This window comes from Podarcis vaucheri (assembly GCF_965113315.1).
Source record: "Podarcis vaucheri genome assembly, chromosome: 3".
Lineage (NCBI taxonomy): Eukaryota > Metazoa > Chordata > Lepidosauria > Squamata > Lacertidae > Podarcis > Podarcis vaucheri.
Genome location: NC_138761.1, coordinates 79,543,684 through 79,566,824, shown reverse-complemented (window position 1 = coordinate 79,566,824; position 23,141 = coordinate 79,543,684). Strand labels below are relative to the sequence as shown.

The following is a 23,141-nucleotide window of genomic DNA, read 5'->3' as shown; positions in this document are numbered from 1 at the left end:
TAACTATTACAACCTTTGGCATAAGCTGAACCAGGAAGATATGCTAACTGGTAGGACACTTAAACTCTTACACACACACACACACACACACACACACACACACACACACACCCCACATTGTATGCAGCAGCACCATGCTGCACTTTTCAAGTAAGTGAATTAGAAATACAATAAACCCTGAGGAAATGATGTTTGTCAATTCCTTTATGTTATCAGCTGCTTTAGTGCAATTTACTTGCTTTCTCAAATGACTCGGTACGATAAGAACATGTATTGCTCAAGTAAAAGCTACATGCAGATTGATAAGTAATAATTTGGTAGATGACCATCACATGTAATTTTAGTCTCTCAATAGCAAAATCACTACATTACATGAAATCAAAGCTGATGGGTTTTAGTACTGCTAAAATTAAATGTGTGTTCTGCCTTGTGTAGCCAAAATGGTACCACACCCACATGAGATACCTTAATGCTTTGGAGGACCCAAAGGTTTGTGGAAGTACAAAAAAAAAATTGCATGGAGGGCAAGGATCTTAGTGGGAAAGACTGGCAAGATCCGAGACCAGGGAGAAGAGTCGGTGGAAGAAGACTCGGAAAAGTTTAAAGACTATTTATAGAAATATTGTAAAATTAATGAATGTTAGAAGAATGTTGGAATGAAGTTATATGGCTTTAGCAGGAATGTTATAAGGAATGAAGTATAAATAAATTAATAGAGTATTAAAGGAAAATAAGGTTAAAATGTGTTAAGATAATTATACGATAGAAAACAGGAGAAGATGGAAAGGAATTGCTGAAATAACTAATAGAAGTGGAATACAAAAAGGGAGGTGTGAGGAAGCCATGGAAATATGTGAAAGAAAGATAAGATATTGGAAGTTTTTTCTTTTTTCTTTTTTGATGTGTTTTTAAATCATTTTTGTTTTGTTTTGTTAATTTTTATGTAGTGTTTTTGTATTGTAGTGTATTGTTTTTTTCTTTGTTTTTTGTTTTTTTATAAGTGTTTAAATTGTTGTAAAAGGAATAAATATTATTATATAAAAAAATTAATAGAAAGCATTATAATATGCTACAATTTGCATAGCACATTGGCCAAGGGGACCAAATTCATTGACACTAATGCTCTCAGAAGAAGGGCAACTTATCTATGCTCTTTCATAAAATTGCAGAGAAATTTATGTACTATTTATGCAAAGAGGCAGCCTTAGAAAAAGACCGTCACGTTTTGAACCCTTCTTCGTAAATTGCTAAGATCAAAACTACAGATAATATGCATGTGTGAAACATATTTCATCCAAAATCACAGATTTGCCAAGTGCAAATTCAGATAACTGACTATGGTCAACAGTGGGGGACTTCCTTACAGTGTGACTTGAACCAGAGGTTCACTCCATGTCTTATTGGCTGCTATCTTGTGGAACACACCACCCACTGAGATTAGAAAGACACTAAGATTGTGTTTATTCCCTTGAATGCCAACCTGCACTCCACATTTATTTTTAGAGGTTTTTCTTAGAAAGATGAGCCTATTTTAACTGATAGCACTTGCTATTTTTTCAAGTACTGTATTTTATTGGTTTTGTTTTATTGTTGCACCCAGCTGTGATATTATCTAAATGTTTAGCAGCTTATTACTATTTCTATTTTTATTTTATTTTTTGGGGGGAAAGCTGCTCTACTTAGTTAAAATGAAATCACCAATAACACCATTCAAAATAGTATTATTAAACAGAGAGATGAAGAAAACTGAGTGGGTTTATAATGAAGGATTGGTGACTTGAAGAAAAGGTATAGTTCCATCACCAAGGCCAGGAAAACTTGCATGTTCCCATAAAGGGATAATTAGTTGCAATTCAGATTGCATCTCTGTAAAAAGGGAAGTGAGCTATTTCTTTGATACTTAGATTTTAGTGGGACAGAAGCCACTAAAAACTATGTAGCAAATGTACTAATCACAGTTTCAAAACAACAGGTTAAATTAGTTTGGAGCCCATAACTGTCAACACAGCAGACATTGGGGGGGGGGGGGATAGAGAATTCAGATGGTGTAACTTCTATAGTTGGATGTACATGAGATGCACTTCAAACCTTTCTTAAAACTGAAATATGCATTGGTGGCTGCTTTCAAAGGACTGCAGTACAAGGCTCCGCCTTAAGATTTGGAAAGAAATGCTGATATCAGGGAACTGCTTGATCAGAACATAGCTCAGTGCCCAGTTTGCTCACCAGCGTGCTCACCAACCGGTACAAGCAAGAGATCGGAGTCAATACTGAGCTAGGGAGAGGGAGGACTCGGCTTACCTGCCTGCCGGAGTGAGACAGTCAGAGGACGTTTGAGTTTGTAAAGGGCTAGGAAAGAACGTGTGTGTGTGTGTGTGTGTGTGTGTGTGTGTGTGTGCTGAGTGTGAGAGAAGCAAATGGTTTATGTGGCTTTGAAATTGGAGCAGAGAAGGAGCATATCGGGACCAGTGGCGAGCATAACGGCAGATGTGAAATTGTATGTGTCTAGGAGAGAAGAATGTAAGGGTGAAAGGGACTGGCTTTCATGCTAGGCATATCCTAGAGGGAATTTACTGTTGGCAACGCTGAATATCCATGGAGGCAGGGTGATGAATCTTCCTGGTGTAGAAGGCATAACCAGGTAGTCGAGTATAGTATTTCCAGATTCTGAGGACTCGGAATGATGTACAGTGGCCCAGGCCAGTTACTGAAAGAGTGTGTTCGTAACCACTGGAAACTGCACACACATGTGTGGTGGCAGCAATAGTAGTGGTGATTGCATCACTTCTTTCCTGTTTTGCACTACTTTTGTATATAAAGTCAAGAATTCTCTTTGCATGCTCGTAGATCTGCAGGTGTCTTATTTTTTTACCAACACACAAGGTTGTACATTCATTAAACCTTTTTTTTTACAAGCGAGGTGAACAGTTATTGCTCTCCTTTAAGAAAAGATACTTGCCTTTCCATATTACATTGAACTGGTCTACATGAGGCTGCAATTGTGCCACTTAAAAGGTAAAGGACCCCTGACAGTTAACTCCAGTCATGAACGACTCTGGGGTTGCGGCTCTCATCTCACTTTACCGGCCGAGGGAGCCAACGTTTGTCCACAAACAGTTTTTCCAGGTCATGTGGCCAGCGTGACTAAGCTGCTTCTGGTGAAACCAGAGCAGCGCACGGAAACGCCGTTTACCTTCCTGCCGGAGTGGTACCAATTTATCTACTTGCACTTTGATGTGCTTTCGAACTGCTAGATTGGCAGGAGCTGGGACCGAGCTCACCCTGTCACTTAAGAACTTTTTATACTCAGTTGCGGAGGATAGAACCAGTTAACTAATGTACACCCTTATTTCAATGGAAAGATGAAAGGGTCACATTGTTGTACATGCGTTGAAGATTATTTAAAACTTTTTTTTATTCAGATGTAGAGTATATTCTAAAACAAATAAGCAAATATAATGACCAAAAAAAACACATCTTAGTGCTGTGTGTCCAGCTATGTGCTGTGGGTTCTGTGTGAATGAAATACAGAATATTTTCAAGATTTAAAAAGTGGGGCTGATCATATCAGAACATGATACAGCACTAGGGGTCTAGGCATGTGCTGTGTGAAATATGACCTTGGAACTTGATACTGCATGGCTGGGATTGAAAGGCTGTACCTCATCATCCATGAGTGCATTGAGAATTTTCAGACTCCACCTTCAGCACCAGAACCCAACAGCCTTATGTTGAGAAGCCTCTGGAGCAGCATTCAAATAGGCTCAGGAGGCTGCAGCAAAAAGGGAAATAATGGCAGCTCCTCTTCCTTTGGAAAAGGAAACTGTGTGGTTATATTCAAAAGTATATTCACCTTGTTTTTAACATAATGCACTATCAAAATGTTTTGCATTTTATAATGACTTTTGCCAGAAAACAATATTATGGAAATCAAAATGTAGTTGTAAATGGAATAGAAAAAAATGTAGACATCAAACATAAAAATGTGTCCCTGTGTTTTTTTACAATAGTTATTAAAATTAGTGAAAAGAACCCCCTGTTCCAAGGGAGTAAGGAAGCAGCCCTCATTCTCATAAAGGCTTGTCTGTAGACAAAGGAACTGGCACTGATAAAATCCTTTGAGGGATAGAATCTTTGTGAAGATCAAATTAAAGGAAACTCTTGATGGGGCAATGAGTGCAGGTTCAAGTGTATACACAAGAGATGAAGGAAAGCATTTGATCTTTTAAGAACCAATATAGAAAGTTGTAGAAGGAAATGCTTTTTTAATTGAATACAGGCTTTTACAAAGAAGGGGGATTGAGATCTCTTCAGCCATGAAAGTGGAATGAATATGATACTGAAGAGATAAGCAAATTGGATATTCAAAGTATACCAACATTTCAAATAATGTCACAAGTGTATCTGCAGCATTTTCTTTCCATTTACAGTGAAGTTGACATTGTCCTTTAACAACCTACTGGTAATCCTTTAAGCACCATGGTTTACATTTTTAAAACCACATGTAATTCTAGAACAGAACAGAATTTGAATGTTACATGAATTGAAATTGAGTCAAGTTTTCGAAACATGAGACTGTGGTTTTTAGAAGTTTTATTTCTGAGATTGGTATACAAAGTTCTAAACCTCTGAATATTTGTCAGTTATTAGAAGATACATTTTTTTCAAGTGTGTTTTCCTGAAGTTTGACCTACTTGGAAATAAAATATTTAGCAGCTGTCATTTTGTGTGTGTGTTGTAATTTTACTTTCATGTGTTTTAGAGTCTTCTAAGCTTCTTTGTAAAGGCAGCATCTGGGCTAAAAATTGGATTAAAAAAATAAAATAAAGAACTTTAAAAACTCACAATAAGAAAAAATAAAACACAGAAGTATCAAAGATACACAATGCCCAAACTGCAGCAACCTCAACACAACATTAAAATAAATGAATCCAAAGTCAAGAATTTCATAGTCCATATGTTTCAAAATAGAGTTCACATATAAACTCCAGATCTACTTAAATATTTGTTTTCTATCAAAATTTACTTCCATGCTTATACTTTCTGTGTCACATGCCTCACCCCAATCAGTCATGCCACAGTTTTGCCCTGGCACTTCCAAGCAACCAAAGGCAAAAGTGAGACCTGCACACCTAAATTAGATTTGCGGGGAAATGGTTTGTGTACATTTTATGCAATCACTGTTATTTCACATTGATTTTATCACAAGCAGCCGTTTGTTTCTAGAGCTGCTTGTGAAACAATGCAACCCGACCAATGCACAGATTGAGATTACCCTATTCCTCCGATCACTCATAAATGGAAAGCTTTTTGATCAAGTGGTCTATAAATATCCTAAATAAACGAATAAAATAGCAGGTGAACCACTGTCAAGATAGTCTCTTTGCAGATCATTTTGGCCCTGATTGCTTCAATGGCTTGATTTCATCTGCTGTATGTTGAGCAGATTGCAACCTAGCTTTCTATGCTGATTATTTAACAAGCATTGTTCCAGTTAATATCAAGAATACAGTGGCATTTTATTGAAAGTTGGACCTGTTCTTGGCTGGCTTTAAGAATGATTGAGACTCTTTAATCGAGTTGTGTGAAATACGCCTGCAGCCTCAACATTTATATCCCTGACAATAGCCATTTGTTTCTGCTTCACTGACTCCCAAAAATGGCAGCTTGAAAGAGAACATCTAATCCTAAAGCAGCCATAACTGCCTCAACTCTAATCCTAAACACTTTGTTAGGAGTAACTTCTACTGAATTTAACACTACAAATTATATGATCCAGTTGCCATTTCTATAGTTGAAAATTTCTAGGCAATTAAAAAAAAACCAGGCCACTTTTCTTAAGAGTAATATGCATTGACCACTTTTACATAAAATTTTTGAGTTGGTCTAGCAAAACTTAATGAAAAGGAAGTTATAAATTGCTTTTATTGTTTGGGGGCGATTTAAAACTAGACAGGAACATAGTGTATAATTATGAACTGTTTTTCCGTAAATTAACTAACCAAAGAAGAACATCATATACTTAGCATATTTATTGGGACTGGCTTTTATCAGACACATAGCTAGGTGAAAACAGTACTGTTTTCCTGAAGGAAACTGCAAACTCATCTAATGAAGGGTAGCTGTTTGGAGCAGGCAGAATATTTCTCTAGATATCTATTGATCTTCAAATTGTAGTTGCTGCTGTGATTTATTTGTATGACTGTGTTTCAAATACTTTTTAAAATAGCCTTAGGCTTCCGATACACTTGACATATTTTTAGAATTGTAGTCATATCAATATAAAATGCACATCTTTTCTTTTCTGGGAGTTGATAACACTATACCTACTTTCCTAAAATACATAGGCATTTTAATTTACTACATCTCTCATACACATTCCTATTGCTCAGGGCTTTTATTTCCTGCCAGAACTCAACAGAACTCAGTTCTGGTACCTCTCAGGTGGGTGCATTGGTATTATGAGAAAACAAGGGATGTGTTCACGGTGAGTTCTGGCAGATCTTTTTCTAGAAAAATAGCACTATTGCTGCTTGTGGCAGCCACCCTATCCAAGCTGTCATACAACCATTTTTCTTTACTTTCATAGAATCCTTATTTATTATGTCTCATTCTGAAAATTTCTGTATTAAAAATGCAACAGTGCTGCTTTGGAGAAAGCTGCTACAGAAGATTCCTATTTACAATATAGATCTCCTATTGAACAGGGGTATTCAACATGGTTCCTACATATGCTGTTCATCTACGTCATCTACCTTGACTTATAGGAAGCAAGTGGCGCTGTGGTCTAAACCACTGAGCTTCTTGCTGATCAAAAGGTCAGTGGTTAGAATCCATGTGATGGGGTAAGCTCCTATTGCTCTTTCCCAGCTTCTGCCAACCTAGCAGTTCGAAAGCATACCAATGTGAGTAGATAAATAGGTACTGCGGCGGGGGGAAGTTAAATGGCATTTCTGTGCACTCTAGCACTTGTCACGGTGTCCCGCTTCACCAGAAGGTGGCCACATGATCCAGAAAAGTTGTCTGTGGACAAACGCCTGCTCCCTTGACCTGAAACAATTTAAGTGCCGCACCCCATAGTCACCTTTGACTGGACTTAACCATCCAAGGGTCCATCCAAGTGTACCTTTTACTTTTTACCATCCCTGACCATTGACCATGCTATCTATGGATGATGGGAGTTGTAGTCCACAATATCAGGAAAGCACCACATTAGCTGCCCAAGCTGTGGAACTCAGGTAGCTGTGGAATCTAGTAAAAGCTGTTTGCTATTAAACAAGTTGGCAAGTTGAATTTGACACATTTTTCTGTTGCTGAAGTTCTCGAATTTTGTCCTATTGAGCCTTGTCAAGTCAGGTGAGGAAGAAAATTTGACTAAAATTGATTAAAATAAAAGATAATAAAGCAATGTGCTAGCTGACATATATAGTGCTGTCAAGCTTTCTGTATACTGCTGTCCCAAGACATTCTGCTGCCTCAAGCAGAGATGCAAGTGCCCTCTCCATCTAACCAATACTTTAAAAGTCTTATTTGCACCCTGCAGAAACCAGCTTAAGCTTTTATCTACTCTCCTCTGCCTGCCCCCAACTTCAAAATGTCACTTCACCTTGCTGCATGTCAGGACCAGACCTGATTATGAAAAAAAGAGACTATAGACATATTTGTTTGCCCTAAACCCTTAGGAAGGGCTTTTCTAACTGCCTACACAATGTTTTCTGGACGGAATTGAGTCATAGATAAATTCTACACAAGTTTGGGTCTTGAATAAGCTTTGACAAATGCAAGTCTTGCAGCTGAAACTTTTTTGTTATGATCCTTTGTGTGAAGTAGATCTCATTACAAGGCAATGGGGAGGGGAACAACTTCATGGTGAAAAGAAGAAGAAGAAAAATCATTTGAGTCCATCCTAAGATTTAAATGTGTGTTTTATTATGATGTGCAGATTTTTAGATGTTGATAGCTTCCCCATGGATTTACATTAAAATTCAAATCTCTGTCTAAAATTCAGTGGCTTCGTAATACACTGCACAACAGTTCTATAAGCAGCTTTTAAAAATTAATTTTATGTATGATTTTGTGCTGCAAGAAGTATAAAGCAAGCACTTGCTGACCTTTAATATTTAATCTTCTGGTTGCACATCATCATATTTTCTTCTTAGTACTTTTCTTTTTTTAGCTCCAGTACCAGAGGGATTCGGAAGGAAAATGAAAATTACCCCTTTACTGAAATTCATCAAAGATGCCTCCTCCATATTGTCATTCTAAAAAAGGACATTAAACAATATGATGAATCCACTGAGAGTATGTTTCCTTAGCTTTACAATGGAAGATTTCTAAATTGCTATAGAAGAAAACAATGTACAGTGATAATGGGCTACCTACATGCCTGATCAGTGATGCAGCACACATAACACAGTAGCAGAATAGGATTGATTTGGAAATGTCAGTCTTTTGTGAGACACGGGGCTTATAGAAAGGGAGAAAGAAATCAAGAAAATATTGAATGCCTCATCCTAAAATTGTATTAATTAGGATTGATGCAGGATATTATGAAATGGTTCTTAATGGCAAGAAATAACAAGGAAGATTTTCCAAAAAAGCAAGGAAGATTTTCATTTGAGCTGGCTCCTACATTGCTTATGGGCCTCACTAATTCCTCACCACACCCACCCTAGTACAGTTGTGTACCACATGCAAGACCGGAAAATCCAACCTGCCATTGTTTTGTGATTTTATTCATTGCGTTTAAATTATTTACACCTTGCCCTTCACAAGATAGCTTCAATATGGCTTGCAATAAGGAGGCTGAAAATGTCATAAGATTTACAAAACAACAAAAACAGAATAAATATCTATATAATGATGAACACATATAAATATGAATACATAGAAAAGCCAGTGGGCATGACAAGGAAAACATGAACATAAGTAAAATTTGGAGATGGCAATTAAATAGAACCATTCCCATGATAAATAGAAGATCATAAGAACCTACTGGAATAATCCAGTGGCTCATGTATTCTAGCATACTGTTTTCACAGTAGCCAACCAGATGTCTATAGAGAGTCTGAAAGTAGGACCTGGAAGAGCTATCCCCTCCTGTGGTTTCCAGCAAGTGGAATTCAGAAACTATGAAAAAATGGAAACTATGACTGATAGTCAAGTTCCCAAAGCAATTGAACTGGTGATCTAAACTATACGGCCAAGTGTGAACTCTATCCACTGACCTTTGTAGATCACAAGATTTCTTTTGGCATAAGGTACATTCTGAGGAAACAACCCTTATTGTTGATGGTCACACCTAAATAAACCATTGCTGATCCCTTTTTATTGGCTTCGATGCCGATGAAATGTGAGACAAAAGTACAAATATGAAGAAAACTGAGGCTGTAAAACTGATATGTGAAACATATTATCAAATTCTCTACAGGGATACAGCACTGATACACTATATCAAATACAGCCTGCAGGCTGTCCCTTCCCTTTTTACCAAAACTTCAGTTTATCCAAACTGTGGTTAGTTTTAACTACAATTTACTCGAGTGTGCCAACTTCAAATCTTTGTTTATGATGTAGGCTTGCTTCAATCAACAATGGTTAATCAGAACTTTGTGCTAAAAATAACTGCCATGGAAATGTGTTGATTATTCTTAGAATTTGTAGAAATGACATTACAAAATACAGTTTATGACAGATTTGCCTTGGCAGCATGCCTTCCAAGAAAAGCCCTCTATTTTAGCTAAGAAAGGAACAGTGTGTAATCCTGGTGGAATAAAAGGAGAAATGGCTAGAGTGGTAAAACAACATCAGTTTCCCAATTACATATTCATGACTTTCACAAAACTCAAATTTAAAGTACCTTTCCACCTGACTTATGGGAGACTGATCATATTTAGTCTGGTTTTGAAATTGTATTAGAACTTTTCTACAGAAGCATGTTCAGTTTGCAAGGCTGGTATCAGAACAGTTGGAATTTATTCCATTTCATTTAACTTTATCAGCTAAGGATTATCCATCCAAAAAACGTATTTGGATGATAAAGCATTTTGTTCTATTTGTTATCTGAAATAATGTAGAATTCCAGTCAGGTATTACTATCTTTGGAACACTGGAAGTATAGAAGCTCTGCTGAGCCATCTGTTTTGCTCTTTAAAATGTTTAGGGGAGAGTTTCCCCCCAAAACTTTTTTCCTTTAGGAAACATTCCCACATTACCCTGTCTGCTATAGAATCCCTAAGCCTCTTTTCCAGAACCACGATGGATAGCTGTCTGCAATCATTAAAGGACCCATAGTTAATTCTGTAGTTACATTGAAGCTACATCCCTTGCTGAGGCTCCAATACTTTGGCCACCTCATGAGAAGAGAAGACTCCCTGGAAAAGACCCTGATGTTGGGAAAGATGGAGGGCACAAGGAGAAGGGGACGACAGAGGACGAGATGGTTGGATAGTGTTCTCAAAGCTACCAGCATGAGTTTGACCCAACTGCAGGAGGCAGTGGAAGACAGAAGTGCCTGGCGCGCTCTGGTCCATGGCGTCACGAAGAGTCGGACACGACTAAACGACTAAACAACAACACATCCCTTGCGTCTGAAGGTGAAGGGAAAGCCATATCCCCAGGCTGGGTTGGAGGGAGGGTTAGGTAAGAGTAGAAGGGAGTGCTCTGCAGGTAGCACTGGGCCATGGATGCTGAGAACATGAAAAGCTTTTCTCATGCTTCTTTCCTCCTGCGACCCTCTTCCCAACTTCTCTCGCAACATGTGTGTTTCCTGTCCCTGTATCTACCACCAACCATTTAGTTTGGCTCCAGCTTCCATTGAAATCTTACCTTGGACTTGATTATTCCACACATATTTACAGTCAGTGCAACATTCATTGATGTTATTTGCAAGATCTACATTCTCAAGCAAATCAAAAGCAATTGTCTGTTATACACTCATAACATAAATGTATTGTTTGTTTTTCAAGAGCGGCAATAAAAATAGCTGTATTACTGAGCAGTAAATAATTTGATGTGGAAAATTTTAGTTAGCTTCCTTACAGATGATGGTGGCTTGTAGATTAAACCTTATGTATTAAACAATGAAGTAGATCAAATTTTCATAGTATTTTTTAAGGGGGAAGGGAAGATTTTACATATTATAGTTTTCAATAGAAATGTTTGTAAAGGCATTTAATATTATATGTTCTAGTTTTCTGGTTTCTGTGGTACCTTTTCATTATATTTGTTTGCTTTGATCTGTTGGGGTACTTAGCTTTATGTACAGTTGTTGGACATAATCTACCATTATTGGGTGCAATCAAACACCATTAAATTCAATGAGAGCTATGCTACTGACTTCAATCAAATGTTTGATTTCTCTCACTGTAATCACTAGTGAATGATCTGACTTGTGTGACTCATTCTCATAACAGAGCATTATTGATTTTTCTCTGTGGGACTTTTCTCTCCTGAATGTAAAGACACATTTTTCTTTCTCTTTCTTCTTCTGGATTGCCTTTTCTCCAGCAATCAATACACTTTACTAAATTTATAGAGTGTCTTATTAAAAATAATTAGTCAGAACAAAATGAAGTTCTGCCTTTTTTACTCAGATTGTATTATCTTTTTGGGAAAACATAAATATTCAATAACTTAACTAGCATATCTTATATGATTTACACTGTATAAGAAACACAAATGTTTATGTTGTTAGGATGAATGAGAGAAGACAGAAACTCTTCGTGGAGGAATTTGGCATTTTTTTCATTCATTGAGATTCATTCTTAGCAAGAGGATTACAACCATGAGAACTTGTGTTGGCCTGCATCAATGGTAGAAATTTTCACAGTTTAACATGATGGTGGGTGTGCAAAGTTAGCATTCACTGGGGCTCCCAATTTGCAGCAATCAAAATTTGTTTGGGACATTAAAGGTGGTAGTAAGGTATAGAAACCAGGAGCAAAGTTTTGCACAAAGCAACAAGTATCTCTTTCCAACAGCAGCCAACCGGACTTGTCTCTCGTATTCTGAATTAAAGACTCCATGTACCTATCATAGCTAAGAGCTATTGATAGAAATCCCCATAAATTGAACTAAACCTTTCTGTAGAATTTATTAATTAATTAAATTGATCTTCTGTATCAAAAGAACATACAAAATGCATCAAACATAAGCAATAAGATTTTAATAAAAATCCCAATCACTGTAATTTGAGTATCCTGGGAAAATAATTTACTGTGACTAAAATTTACTGTGTCTTTAAGCTGCCACAAAGACTGTTTTTTTGCTGAAATAAATAAATAAATAAAAGAAAAAAGAATATTAGACTGTTTATTTGCTATCAGGTCATTTTACTCTCCTTCAAATCTTTCCATAAAATATTATATTAAACTTATTATTACTATTATATTTAATACATGTAAAAATGTAACCACCCATCTACCGTATTTTTCGCCCCATAGGATGCACCTAGATTTGGGGGGGGGAATAAAGGGGGGGAATTATTATTTTTCCCCAGGCGTGGGGCTGGCGCGGGGGAAGCCCCCAGAACAGGCTGCAGACATCTGCCCGAAGCACGGGGCGTGCTCCGCAGCGCCCCCCGTGCTTCAGGCTGCAGGCTGCTGCCCGCAAGCCTTGCACGCCTGGTGGGACCTCCCGCCGGGCGTGCGAGGCTTGCGGATAGCTTCCTGAAGCCTGGAGAGCGAGAGGGGTCGGTGCGCACCGACGCCTCTCGCTCTCCAGGCTTCAGCGAAAGGCTGCATTCACCCCATAAGATGAGCACACATTTCCCCTTCATTTTTGGAGGGGGAAAAGTGTGTCCTATGGGGCGAATAATACGGTACTTTAGCAGAGTTTAATTCATTTCTGCTAAGGCAGCTGCTTGCAGGAATATTGAGGGGTTGTGGAGATAATGTTTGATAAAGGATTTCCTTGCATATCACTCCATCCATCTGACATATTCTCTATCCAAGGGGGAAAATGGGAAGAAGTAACAGTAACTTAGATGAGATGTAAATTAGATTCCAATGTCCCTTGAAGTATTGATTTACACTTATGGAAAGAGATGTATCAATTACAAATATAGCTCAAACAAATGTTTCACCTGCTTTTTCCTGATATTTTGAAAATTTTGCCAACAAAACAACAACTCATTAGGAAATATTGGTGACTCAACTTGGGAAATCCTGCATGCAGAACAACTGCTCTACCAGTGAGCCATTTATTTACTTATAGGATTCCTGAAGCAGATTTTTCTCAGATGGTGTTGTTCCACCACTTAGTGGAACAATAATGTATAATGCATGACATTGTTACCATGGGGTAACATTACAATAATTTAACGCTTGATGATGACTTCCTATTTCCATCTTCCCTTCACAGATCAAATTATGACATCATCACCCAAAGGAATTTTCCGGCCATTTCTCTTTATCTTCATCGTGCTGGGGTGCTTCATGGCATGTCTGCTTATTTATATCAAACCGACAAACAGCTGGATATCTGGTCCCATTGAATCAGCCAGCTCTGTTCTAAAAATGAAGAACTTCTTCTCCACCAAAAATGATTATATCAATGAGACAACTATTCTGATATGGGTATGGCCGTTTGGCCAGACATTTGATCTGAAATTCTGCCCAACATTTAACATCCACGGGTGCCATCTGACTACAGACCGCACACTATATAACCAGTCTCATGCCGTTCTTATTCACCACAGAGATATCAGTTGGGATCTGACTAATTTACCTCAGCAACCTAGGCCGCCATTTCAAAAATGGATCTGGATGAACTTGGAATCACCAACACACACTCCACAAAAGAGTGGGATTGAGCATCTATTCAATTTGACCCTCACTTATCGTCGAGATTCAGACATTCAAGTGCCTTATGGCTTTATGGTAGTTAGCACAAGCTCCTTTCCATTTGAAATGCCGAATAAAGAAAGACTGGTGTGTTGGGTGGTGAGTAACTGGAACCCAGAGCATGCTAGGGTCAAATATTATAATGAACTAAGTAAATATCTTGAGATCCATACCTATGGACAAGCATTTGGAGACTATGTGAGTGATAAAAATTTGATCCCAACCATCTCCGCTTGTAAGTTTTACCTTTCCTTTGAGAATTCTATCCACAGAGACTATATCACAGAGAAGCTTTACAATGCTTTTCTTGCTGGATCTGTGCCAGTCGTTCTAGGTCCTCCTAGAGAAAACTATGAGAATTACATCCCTGCTAGTTCTTTCATTCACGTGGAGGATTTTCTCTCTCCAAGGGACCTCTCAGAGTATCTTCTTTTGCTCGACAAAAATGATAAACTGTATGTTAGCTACTTCGACTGGAGGAAGGATTTTTCAGTGCACCTTCCTCGATTTTGGGAATCACATGCATGCCTTGCCTGTGACCATGTAAAAAGACACCAGGAATACAGGTCGGTTGGCAATTTAGAAAAATGGTTTTGGAATTAAACTCCTATCCCTTACTTGCACTTTACATATATATTTTTAAAATCTAACAAAACCATTATTCCAAGTGAAGATGGTGGGGGGAATCCCTCCAGAATATGTGACATCTTTGTTTCCTGGATACAACATATTCCAGTTACACTATCTCTGGATCATTCATCCAAAACTCTCCTTACTTTCCACAGAAAGGTATCTCATTAAAAAAGACTAATGATGTCACAAACATTGGCCATGTTCTGTGTTGTTGACTTATTTGGAGAGTTGATCATTTTATTTTATATAGATGTGACTTTGAAAAGGAATTAAGAGCTGGCAGCCTGAACAGAAGTTTAATTATTTTGTTAAAGCAATCAGCGCTATGGTGACTTCTTGTTATATTTTCATCAAATGCAAACACAAATATCATTTTTTGCAATGTGTACTGAGAAAACCTGAGAAGTAACTTATGTGGACACTTATTAGAGATCTGTATGTGAAAATGGTGCACCATGGTTGCACAAATTATTCCTCCTGAGCCACTGGCATGCTATCTTATTTATATTTTGTTGGAAATCCTGCTATGTATATAGCTGGTTATGTGCACTGAATAGTAATTTATTGTTTACCATTTCTTTTTAAAACTTCTCCCCATTTTTTATTTGTTTGTAATACAGCAGTCACTGGCCAATACATAGAGTAATGGTGTTTACACTGGCTCAGATAGTTTCTTTCTGGGAGAAAACAGGCTTAGAAAAAAAATTAAAATTTCTAGCTTAGATTCAGTATAGGATTCAAAGAAAAAATATTTGTGAGTTCAACTCTTTAGTGAAATACACATGTGACCTTCTATGCCATTTTATATACTGCGTACAAGGTACAGTTCCAAAAGCAGTTTTCTATGAAGCATGGAAGGCTTCCTCTGAGTAAAAATAAGTCTAAAGACCCGTTCAGCTCATGGAACTAGTTTCCTAATTATTTGAAATCTGGCCTTGGTAAACAAATACATTTTTTAAAAAATGTGCATTTTCCTCCATCTACTCTAGAATGCTAGTTGATTGACAAAGTGAACATTTTCTATCCTTGGCGAAGTATTAAGTGGCATGCTTTGAAACCACACAGTCAGAATTAAATACGAACTGAGTGCTTTGTTGAAATGAAGATTCAGAAGGCAGCAAATGAAAGTCTGTTTCCATTTGGGGACAAAGGAAGCAGCTTTATACCAGGTAAGACTATTTGTCCATCTAGCAGAGGCTGTTCGTCATTTCAGGATGCAGAAATATTTCCACATCAACTGCTACCTGATGCTTTTAACTGGAGATCCCACCAGTTCAGCCTGGGGCCTTCTGCATAACAAAGCTCATGCTCCACTTCTGAGCTTGGTCCCTCCCATAAGCAATAAGCAATCTTTTTTGTTGTTGTTTATCTGATAGGACCACTGTTTCAACAGTAGGTAGATATTTTGTCTAATGCCTTGAAAAGAGTAAAAGATTTATCAATTAGGTGACAATCTTATACCTGGGAGTAATCACCACTGAACTAAGTGGGAATTCTGAGTAGCTGGGTGCATAGAATTCTATTGTTAGCCTTGTATTTCTGACAGTTGCAAATTATCTACTTCTCAGATGTAACCATCTGACAATGATTCAGCCATTAGCAGGCTGCTATGATAGGAATATTCAGTCTCAGAAGTGATCCCTGAGCTCTGTGCACAATTAAGACAGTACTGGGACACTTACTGGTGGGAAATGTTTGAAAATTGCTAGATCAGGCTACAGCTGTTTGGGGCTTGAATTTAAGCCCATAGAATAGAGTTTCTCAGTGGTGATATTAATGCACCTCCCCTATGTCATTATGTTGTGATGATACTGCAGCCTTTTATTGGGGCACAAATATTTTAAGGTCAGAGATCTAAGCAAACATTTCAGTTCATATTTCTTTCTAAGTTGATGAATACAAATGCTTTTGATTACTTCATGTTTTAACAATAAACATAAAAGCATGATTATCAAGACCACAGTACAACAGAAGGCTGCAGAATGAATCATGAAGGCTGACAGAACCTTTCATCTGTTGGGAAAGTGAAAGAAGAGAAAGCAGGACAGCAACTAGAAGGTTGTTGATGTCTTCAGAGTTGTCAGTGTTCATTATCTTCCAAAGGGTTTGTGCATATAGTTTGAGAGTTAATGACAGATGTGGTGCTCCATGTTCTCCACACTTTCAGAAGGAATGAGCAGTAGCAGCCAGTGAGGTGAGGCAGCTTACCTGAATAGCTCTGGGGCAGAGCAGTGGGAAGATAGGGGCTGGCAGAGCCAATCCAGCACTTCCACCAGCACACCTGCACAGCCCTAACCTTGCTCCGTCCCTGCCCCAGCACTAGCCAAGTAACCTGTAGCAACACTGGTGTTTGGATGCAAAACTGTGGCACTGCCCCACCACATTGGCCACTATTGTCAGTGAGCAGAAACCTGATTAAAATGGTGGTTTATTTTGATGGGCAATGGCAATAGAACATTTTGATTTAGTTGGATCAAATTTATAAATGCCCCACATTGTGTGGACTGTTGGCACATAGGATATTGAATATTAGGTGATGGCTTTCTACTTGCAGAATACTTTTGCCCCTAAGATACATTGATCTACCTATATATAGCAAGTCCAATCCATGTGTTTCTTAATGTGTTTGGGGAGAAGCACCCATCCTTCTGTTTCAAAGGGTTTTACATTGTCTCAGTACTTTGTGGCTAAAATCTATTCCTGTCCTTTTTATGAATGTATGAATCGAGGGTTTTGTTAACACTAAATCAATGCAATAAAAAAGAACAGCCTTTTAGGCACTGAAAGTGGACACTTCCCCTGAGAGAAGGACTAAGCTGTTTGCTTAAATGTATTTTATTAAAAAGGTAACAATTGTAGGCATTAGAACAGGGGTCCCTGGTGTGGTGCCCTCAGACACACACACTCTTGGTGCTCAGCAGGGCCCCCTGCCCATCCTATTGTAGAAAGAGGTTTTTTGCTTTGGGGGAGGTTGGGTTGGGGCTCCTGTTCCTGTAAATTCCATCTACTTTGGGAGAAAGGAGAAAACGTTATAGCTGTTCTTAAACTCCCCATGATAGTGAATGGGGCACACAAAGCTCAATTTTATATAAAGTTGCTCAGAAATCAGATTGAAAAGGTGCACAGAACAACTCAGAAACAAATCTTTTTTTTTTAATGCACAACTACAAGATGATACAAAGCATTTGAATTTGAACCTGCACCCATCTACGAAACTAATATGTCTTTGTGCACAAAAGTTGTGCTTGGAACTCTAAGGCTCACATTTCAGTATGTGATACGTTTACAGTACTAGTCAGTAGAATTCAAAATGAAGCATTACCTTTCTCATATTTCTCAGCAAAAAAATAAAATAAAAGAGTTTTGGGGGCAAACATTTGGAATTCATTTTCTGTCAAGCCCTATTTGATGTCTGCCCATCAACAAAATTAGCAATCATATGAGAGGGAGAGCTAGCTTCAGATCCTCCTATCGTGTCCTTGCCCTTTACCATGCATGCATGTGAGAGCATGTCTGCAGAGGACACACCCTCTACACACATGGATTCTCCCCATGATGAGGGGAGATCTGAGTTCCACATTGCAGGAGAACCCTACATACTGTACGTAGAACAGGCACCTTTCTACGTACAGTGTATCAGGGCATAACCAGCAAGGGCAGGATCAGCAGACATAGCCCCATTCTTTTTAAACAAGTATTGGGAGCACCCAAATAGGGCTACAGTGTTTGTACAACTATGCATTGCGATAACTCTATCTGTGATTCAAAATTCTTTCCCCCTGTATTTGTTTTATTTTCATCCATACCCAGTCTAGCAACTTATGTAAATATGTCCTTAGTGCTTTATTCTTATGTGACCTCTGGGCAATAAGGATAATGAATAATGGATAATCTTTAAGTGATAGATATTGTATAAATGATCCTTTGTTATCTGAAATATAACGTGGGGTTGCAATGAAACTCTGTGTCTGTTAATCGTATGTAAATTGAGCTCATTTTTGTATGAACTTTGGACTTTCAAAATGATTTGCATGTTCCCCAGAGCATTTAGGCAAATGGTTCTATAATGCATCGATCTTTTCCATTTTCTTTGTTTGAGAAGATGGTAATTGTTTACCTAATATCTAAGTGATAAGACATGGCTGCAACAGCTTCCCCATTTATTTCAATGGAGGAAACCGATCTCAGTGTTCTTTTCTGAATGAGGAAGCATTCTGTTCATTAGAGCTCTGTTTGTACGCTACAGCAGTAGTTCCAAAACTTGTTTTCCCACAGAAGACCTAAAAGTTGCAGATTGTCTTAGCAGACTACTTAATGATTTTTCTATCTGTTGTAGCCATTGTGCCATGCTGTGCTAGGTGCTCTTTGATTTTTAATTGCATTTTATTGCTTCTATTGTATTTTATTTTATTACAGTTTGCATTCCATACAATAAAAATAAAAGAAGCAACAAAAATACAATTAAAAATCAGTATGAATATTCAATGTGGGCATGCTACAGACCACCCAAGTGAAGGTCGCAGACCACTAGGAGTCTATGGACCACAGTTTGGGAATTCCTGCACTACAAGAAGCATGGAACTCTTTATCAGGGCAGTATCTTCAAAGGTTTGGAAAATGTGACATTTAAGAACAAAAAGCTATTAAATTAGAGGGGGAAGCTGACACCTTTATTTCCAAGTGAAACTTTGATACTTCCCCTATGCACACACACATTTGTATCATCTGTGTGGGTATTACCACTGTTTCAAAAAAAAGCTCTATTGCGGGAAACTGTGAATCTCCGCTGTTCACCAGCTTTAACATTGTTACACTACAAGAGAAAACTGATAATGTGCATGAATGTGATAGAATGAAATCTTAACCTTCGTTATCTGAAAGGGAAATCCTGGCTTCGATTCAGAGGTAGCTACTGTGAGCTGAATGGCATTTCTGCTCACATAAGGGAGACCCATGATTTATGTAGATTCCCTGCTCCATGCACTGTGTCCTGTGCCATATTCCACAGCATTCAGAAACCTCAAAATTGGCTTTCAGTGGTGCTGGAAGCTGGAGTGAGGAGGTTGGAGTTGAAAAGCCCTGTCCTGTGAGTGAAACATTGTTCTCAGTCCTTAGGGCAAATTTTCTTTGAATGTGTATGTGTGTAATCAAATATATGGGCAATGTTTGTATGTTTTATGTGTTTTGTTTTGCTTTTTGGAAAGCAATATGCTGCAAAGCAAACTGAAGGTTGTATTATCAAATCTGTGTTATTTTGTGTTGGGGAAATGAATCCAAAAGAGCATACCATGTCGAAGTAATTTAGAACCTGAGCTATCTTCTTTTGAGTCATATTGGCATTATATTGTTTTCAATGGCAACTGATTCTGTCTTGTACTGAAGAACATATATTTGAATTGATAAACTAGATGGATTCCTTTTGCTTGTTCAAAATGTTAAAGTAGGTTTGAAGTTGTATAATTGCCTACAGGCTCTACCTTTCTGGTGCATAGCATAAAATCAAAACAAATAGCAAAAACCTAAGAGCAGATATCACAGCTTGAACAAATCCCCCTCTCCCTGCAAGCCCATGCATACCCCCTAAATCTGCTACAGAGGGTTAGGGGAACTCTCCAGAGCAGATTTCTGGGGTGCAAGGGTGATGAGAGGAATGGAAGTCCTGCTTGTGATGTCACTCTAGTTCTCTGAAGACCAGCAAAAACAGGCCCAGCAAAAACTTCAGTTGTAAGTTATGATGGACAAGGTCACACATGTTACAGTTATGCTAATTTCAACACTCTGTTGATTGCTGGAATGCGTGAAACTACAGCAGACCAATCTCAACTCTGAAGGATGCCGGCATCTAAGGCAATTTTTCAAGTGTGGTGATAATTTCCTGACACAGCTTCTACCCTTTCTTCCTTATCTAGATCCAGTGCCTGCTGTGACATAGTTTCACTGTGTAATTAGAAGCATGACTGGCCCAAAATACTTTATCAGAACTGGAAATGTCCTCCCCCCCCCCCATAGGTGCATAGTACCCATCTTGGCAGTTGATGTGAAAACAAAAATCCCACAGAGCACCCCTCCTAGGGAGCAAATAACACTATTATTATTATTATTATTATTATTATTATTATTATTATTATTATTATTATTATCATATACGGGAGGAATTCAATTGCATGCTCTTTTGATCATTCTTGTCAGTGTAAACATTTTGGCTTGCCAGATGAAACAATCCACCTCTTTACTCAGCATGCTCTTCTAGGAACTCACAGGTGTTTTAACAATGACATATGAGCAAGAGGGGGAAGAGATGTGCAGTTGTGGTAGCTGCAGATCTTCTGAAAAATCTACCGTAGTTCAGTCCCAAGGAAACTATTCTAAAGAAATTTGTTTTTAAGGTTTGAGGATTCTTCATTAGGGGTTCTTCATTTACATGGTAGGACTAATCCTGTTCCATATGTGAGGCTCCTGCTTCACTTCCATCTACCTTTTTCATCTGCCAGTTGCATTTTCCTGGAATATTTTCTATCACCTTTTTCCTTTCCTTTCACCTATTCAAGTTTTCATCCAAGAAATAAACCACCAATCCATAAACTACAATTGTAAAATGATATCATGTTATGGTGATATAGAGACCATGTATTTAATTCAATCAAAACCCTATTCTGAGGTAGGAACTGTTGTATTATGAGCAACTGAAACAAGCTGGGATGAAACCATGCTTTGATATCCTAGGTTGTTATATCTGAACCAGGTATTCACTGGGGTACCACAGTATGCCATCATCTTAACTCGATTACACATTTTTAAATCATTATTTTTCCTGTTTTGGAAAAAACCAACGTATATCATCTCAACATTTCAAATATATTAAATTCTACCTTCACTGTATTGCAATGCATATATGAGTTTTAAACAACTTAATAATAACCAGCATTTTTCTTCTACTGCTTTATTGATGGAAACCTCCTTTCCCACCAATATTGGGTTATTAAAACACTGCTATCTATTAGGAGATGTTAAATCAGTTGTCCTAAGCACAACTTTTCGAACTACACTTTCTACTATATAACCACAGTGCCAACAGGTAGCAGATATATTTGAATACATTTATTTTAGCCTCTATGAAGTCAGATGCCATGGAGTTAAATACCATTATATAAACACTTCTTCAGTTAGGCTTAATGCAGTGTGACATTTTCATTTGTTTTGTCCATAAATGCCACAAAATGTTATCCATTATATTCCTATTCTTGTTCCATCCTGAGCAATTCTTCTTTTAAACTTCTACTTTCTATCAGTATCTGATATACTGTAGATAACATGCCTTTATTTATACTCATCATTAATATTCTTAAATTCTGTTTCTTTCCTCAAGCACTTCTCCATTAATTTATCTAGTGTGTCAATCAAAATAAGAGAATCACTCCTTTTTTTATTTTCCTAACAAAATCTTCATACGACTTAATTTTTCCTTCTATTACGGGTTTTGAATTTGTGCTTTCAAGAGGACTACTTTCCCCATACAACCTTTAAACCTGTAATCCTAAATTGCCTTTAAGTGGTGCAACCGGTACTGAATGCTCGCATGCAAACTAGGACAATTTTAAAGCATGACTTTACACAATATGTGTTCCTATAGAAATAATTCCTCAGGAAAACAGCCTCCTTCAAGCTATCATACGTTCTTTTCATTATGTTATATGAAATTCATTGGGAGCTTGTGTCCCTTTATTCTTTTTTTACAGCTAACTCAAAGTACCATTTGCGTGTAGTCATGGAGAGGCGGTCAGCATAGTGATGTGACAAAGCCTTTTGTTTTTTGGCTGATAATCCAATTGAAACCAAAATGGTTTTGATCGCTGTTTAATGTGAACTATAAATATATCACTTCAGTCTTTAGTGGCTAAAGATCTGATTGCAAACTGTTCATTCACTGAGAGCAATCAGAAGGGCCATACACTTGTTTTGGATGCACAGATATAAGTGAGCAGATCAGAATTAACACTATAGTGTTAATTGAAGCATATCAGAACCACTATTGCACATGCCAAAAAATGTATTTAAAGGGGGGATATATATTATACACACTGAGCATGTGTTCCAAAAATGGAGAATGTGTACTATAACATACTGCTGGCAGCTTTCCTACTTTCAACCAAGTATCCCATTTTTTGGAAGACTATAAACTAGGGTCTGAAAAGCTACCCATGGTCTTCTGCTCATGGAGATTTTTCACTTCCCCTTTACACCACGTTTTGTCTCTCACTTACCCTAAAACGTCTTCTCTCAAGTCCATGCACATTGGTCTTTTTATATCACAGCCATAATTTTTTCATCCTGGAGTAACACAGTGTAGTAAGAATGAATTGCGAAAACATGAGCTTTCCTAAGGATGTTATTAGCAGCACTGGCAATTTTTAAAGTGCAGAGGTTTAAGTAGTTTTAGTCAGTGAAATCATTCACTATGTATTAGATGTACGCAAAGGATTTTGACAGTGACTGAGCCAATATTAGTACTGGCATAATTCTACTACTGAGAGAGACTTAAAAGTTCTTAATTTCTGGTTGATCATGCTTCTTGTGATTAATTCTACAAGTTAAACCTCCAACTTACTTTTCTAGACAATAAAAGAAAAAAATGATCAATTTTTAATCCAAGGGAGGCAAACGAAT

General features: G+C 37.8%; 1 protein-coding gene across 2 annotated transcripts in view; it reads left to right on the top strand.

The window, feature by feature from the left end:
• The window catches only part of FUT9 (fucosyltransferase 9), a 51,419-nt gene extending 34,038 nt beyond the window's left edge, over nt 1–17,381 (top strand). For both annotated transcript variants that reach the window (XM_082216670.1, XM_082216671.1), the window contains exon 2: nt 13,363–17,381. In XM_082216670.1, the coding sequence (XP_082072796.1) occupies nt 13,363–14,447 (1,085 nt within the window). In that variant the 3' untranslated portion in view covers nt 14,448–17,381. The remainder of the gene's footprint in view (nt 1–13,362) is intronic.
• Nucleotides 17,382–23,141: the final 5,760 nt, after the last annotated feature.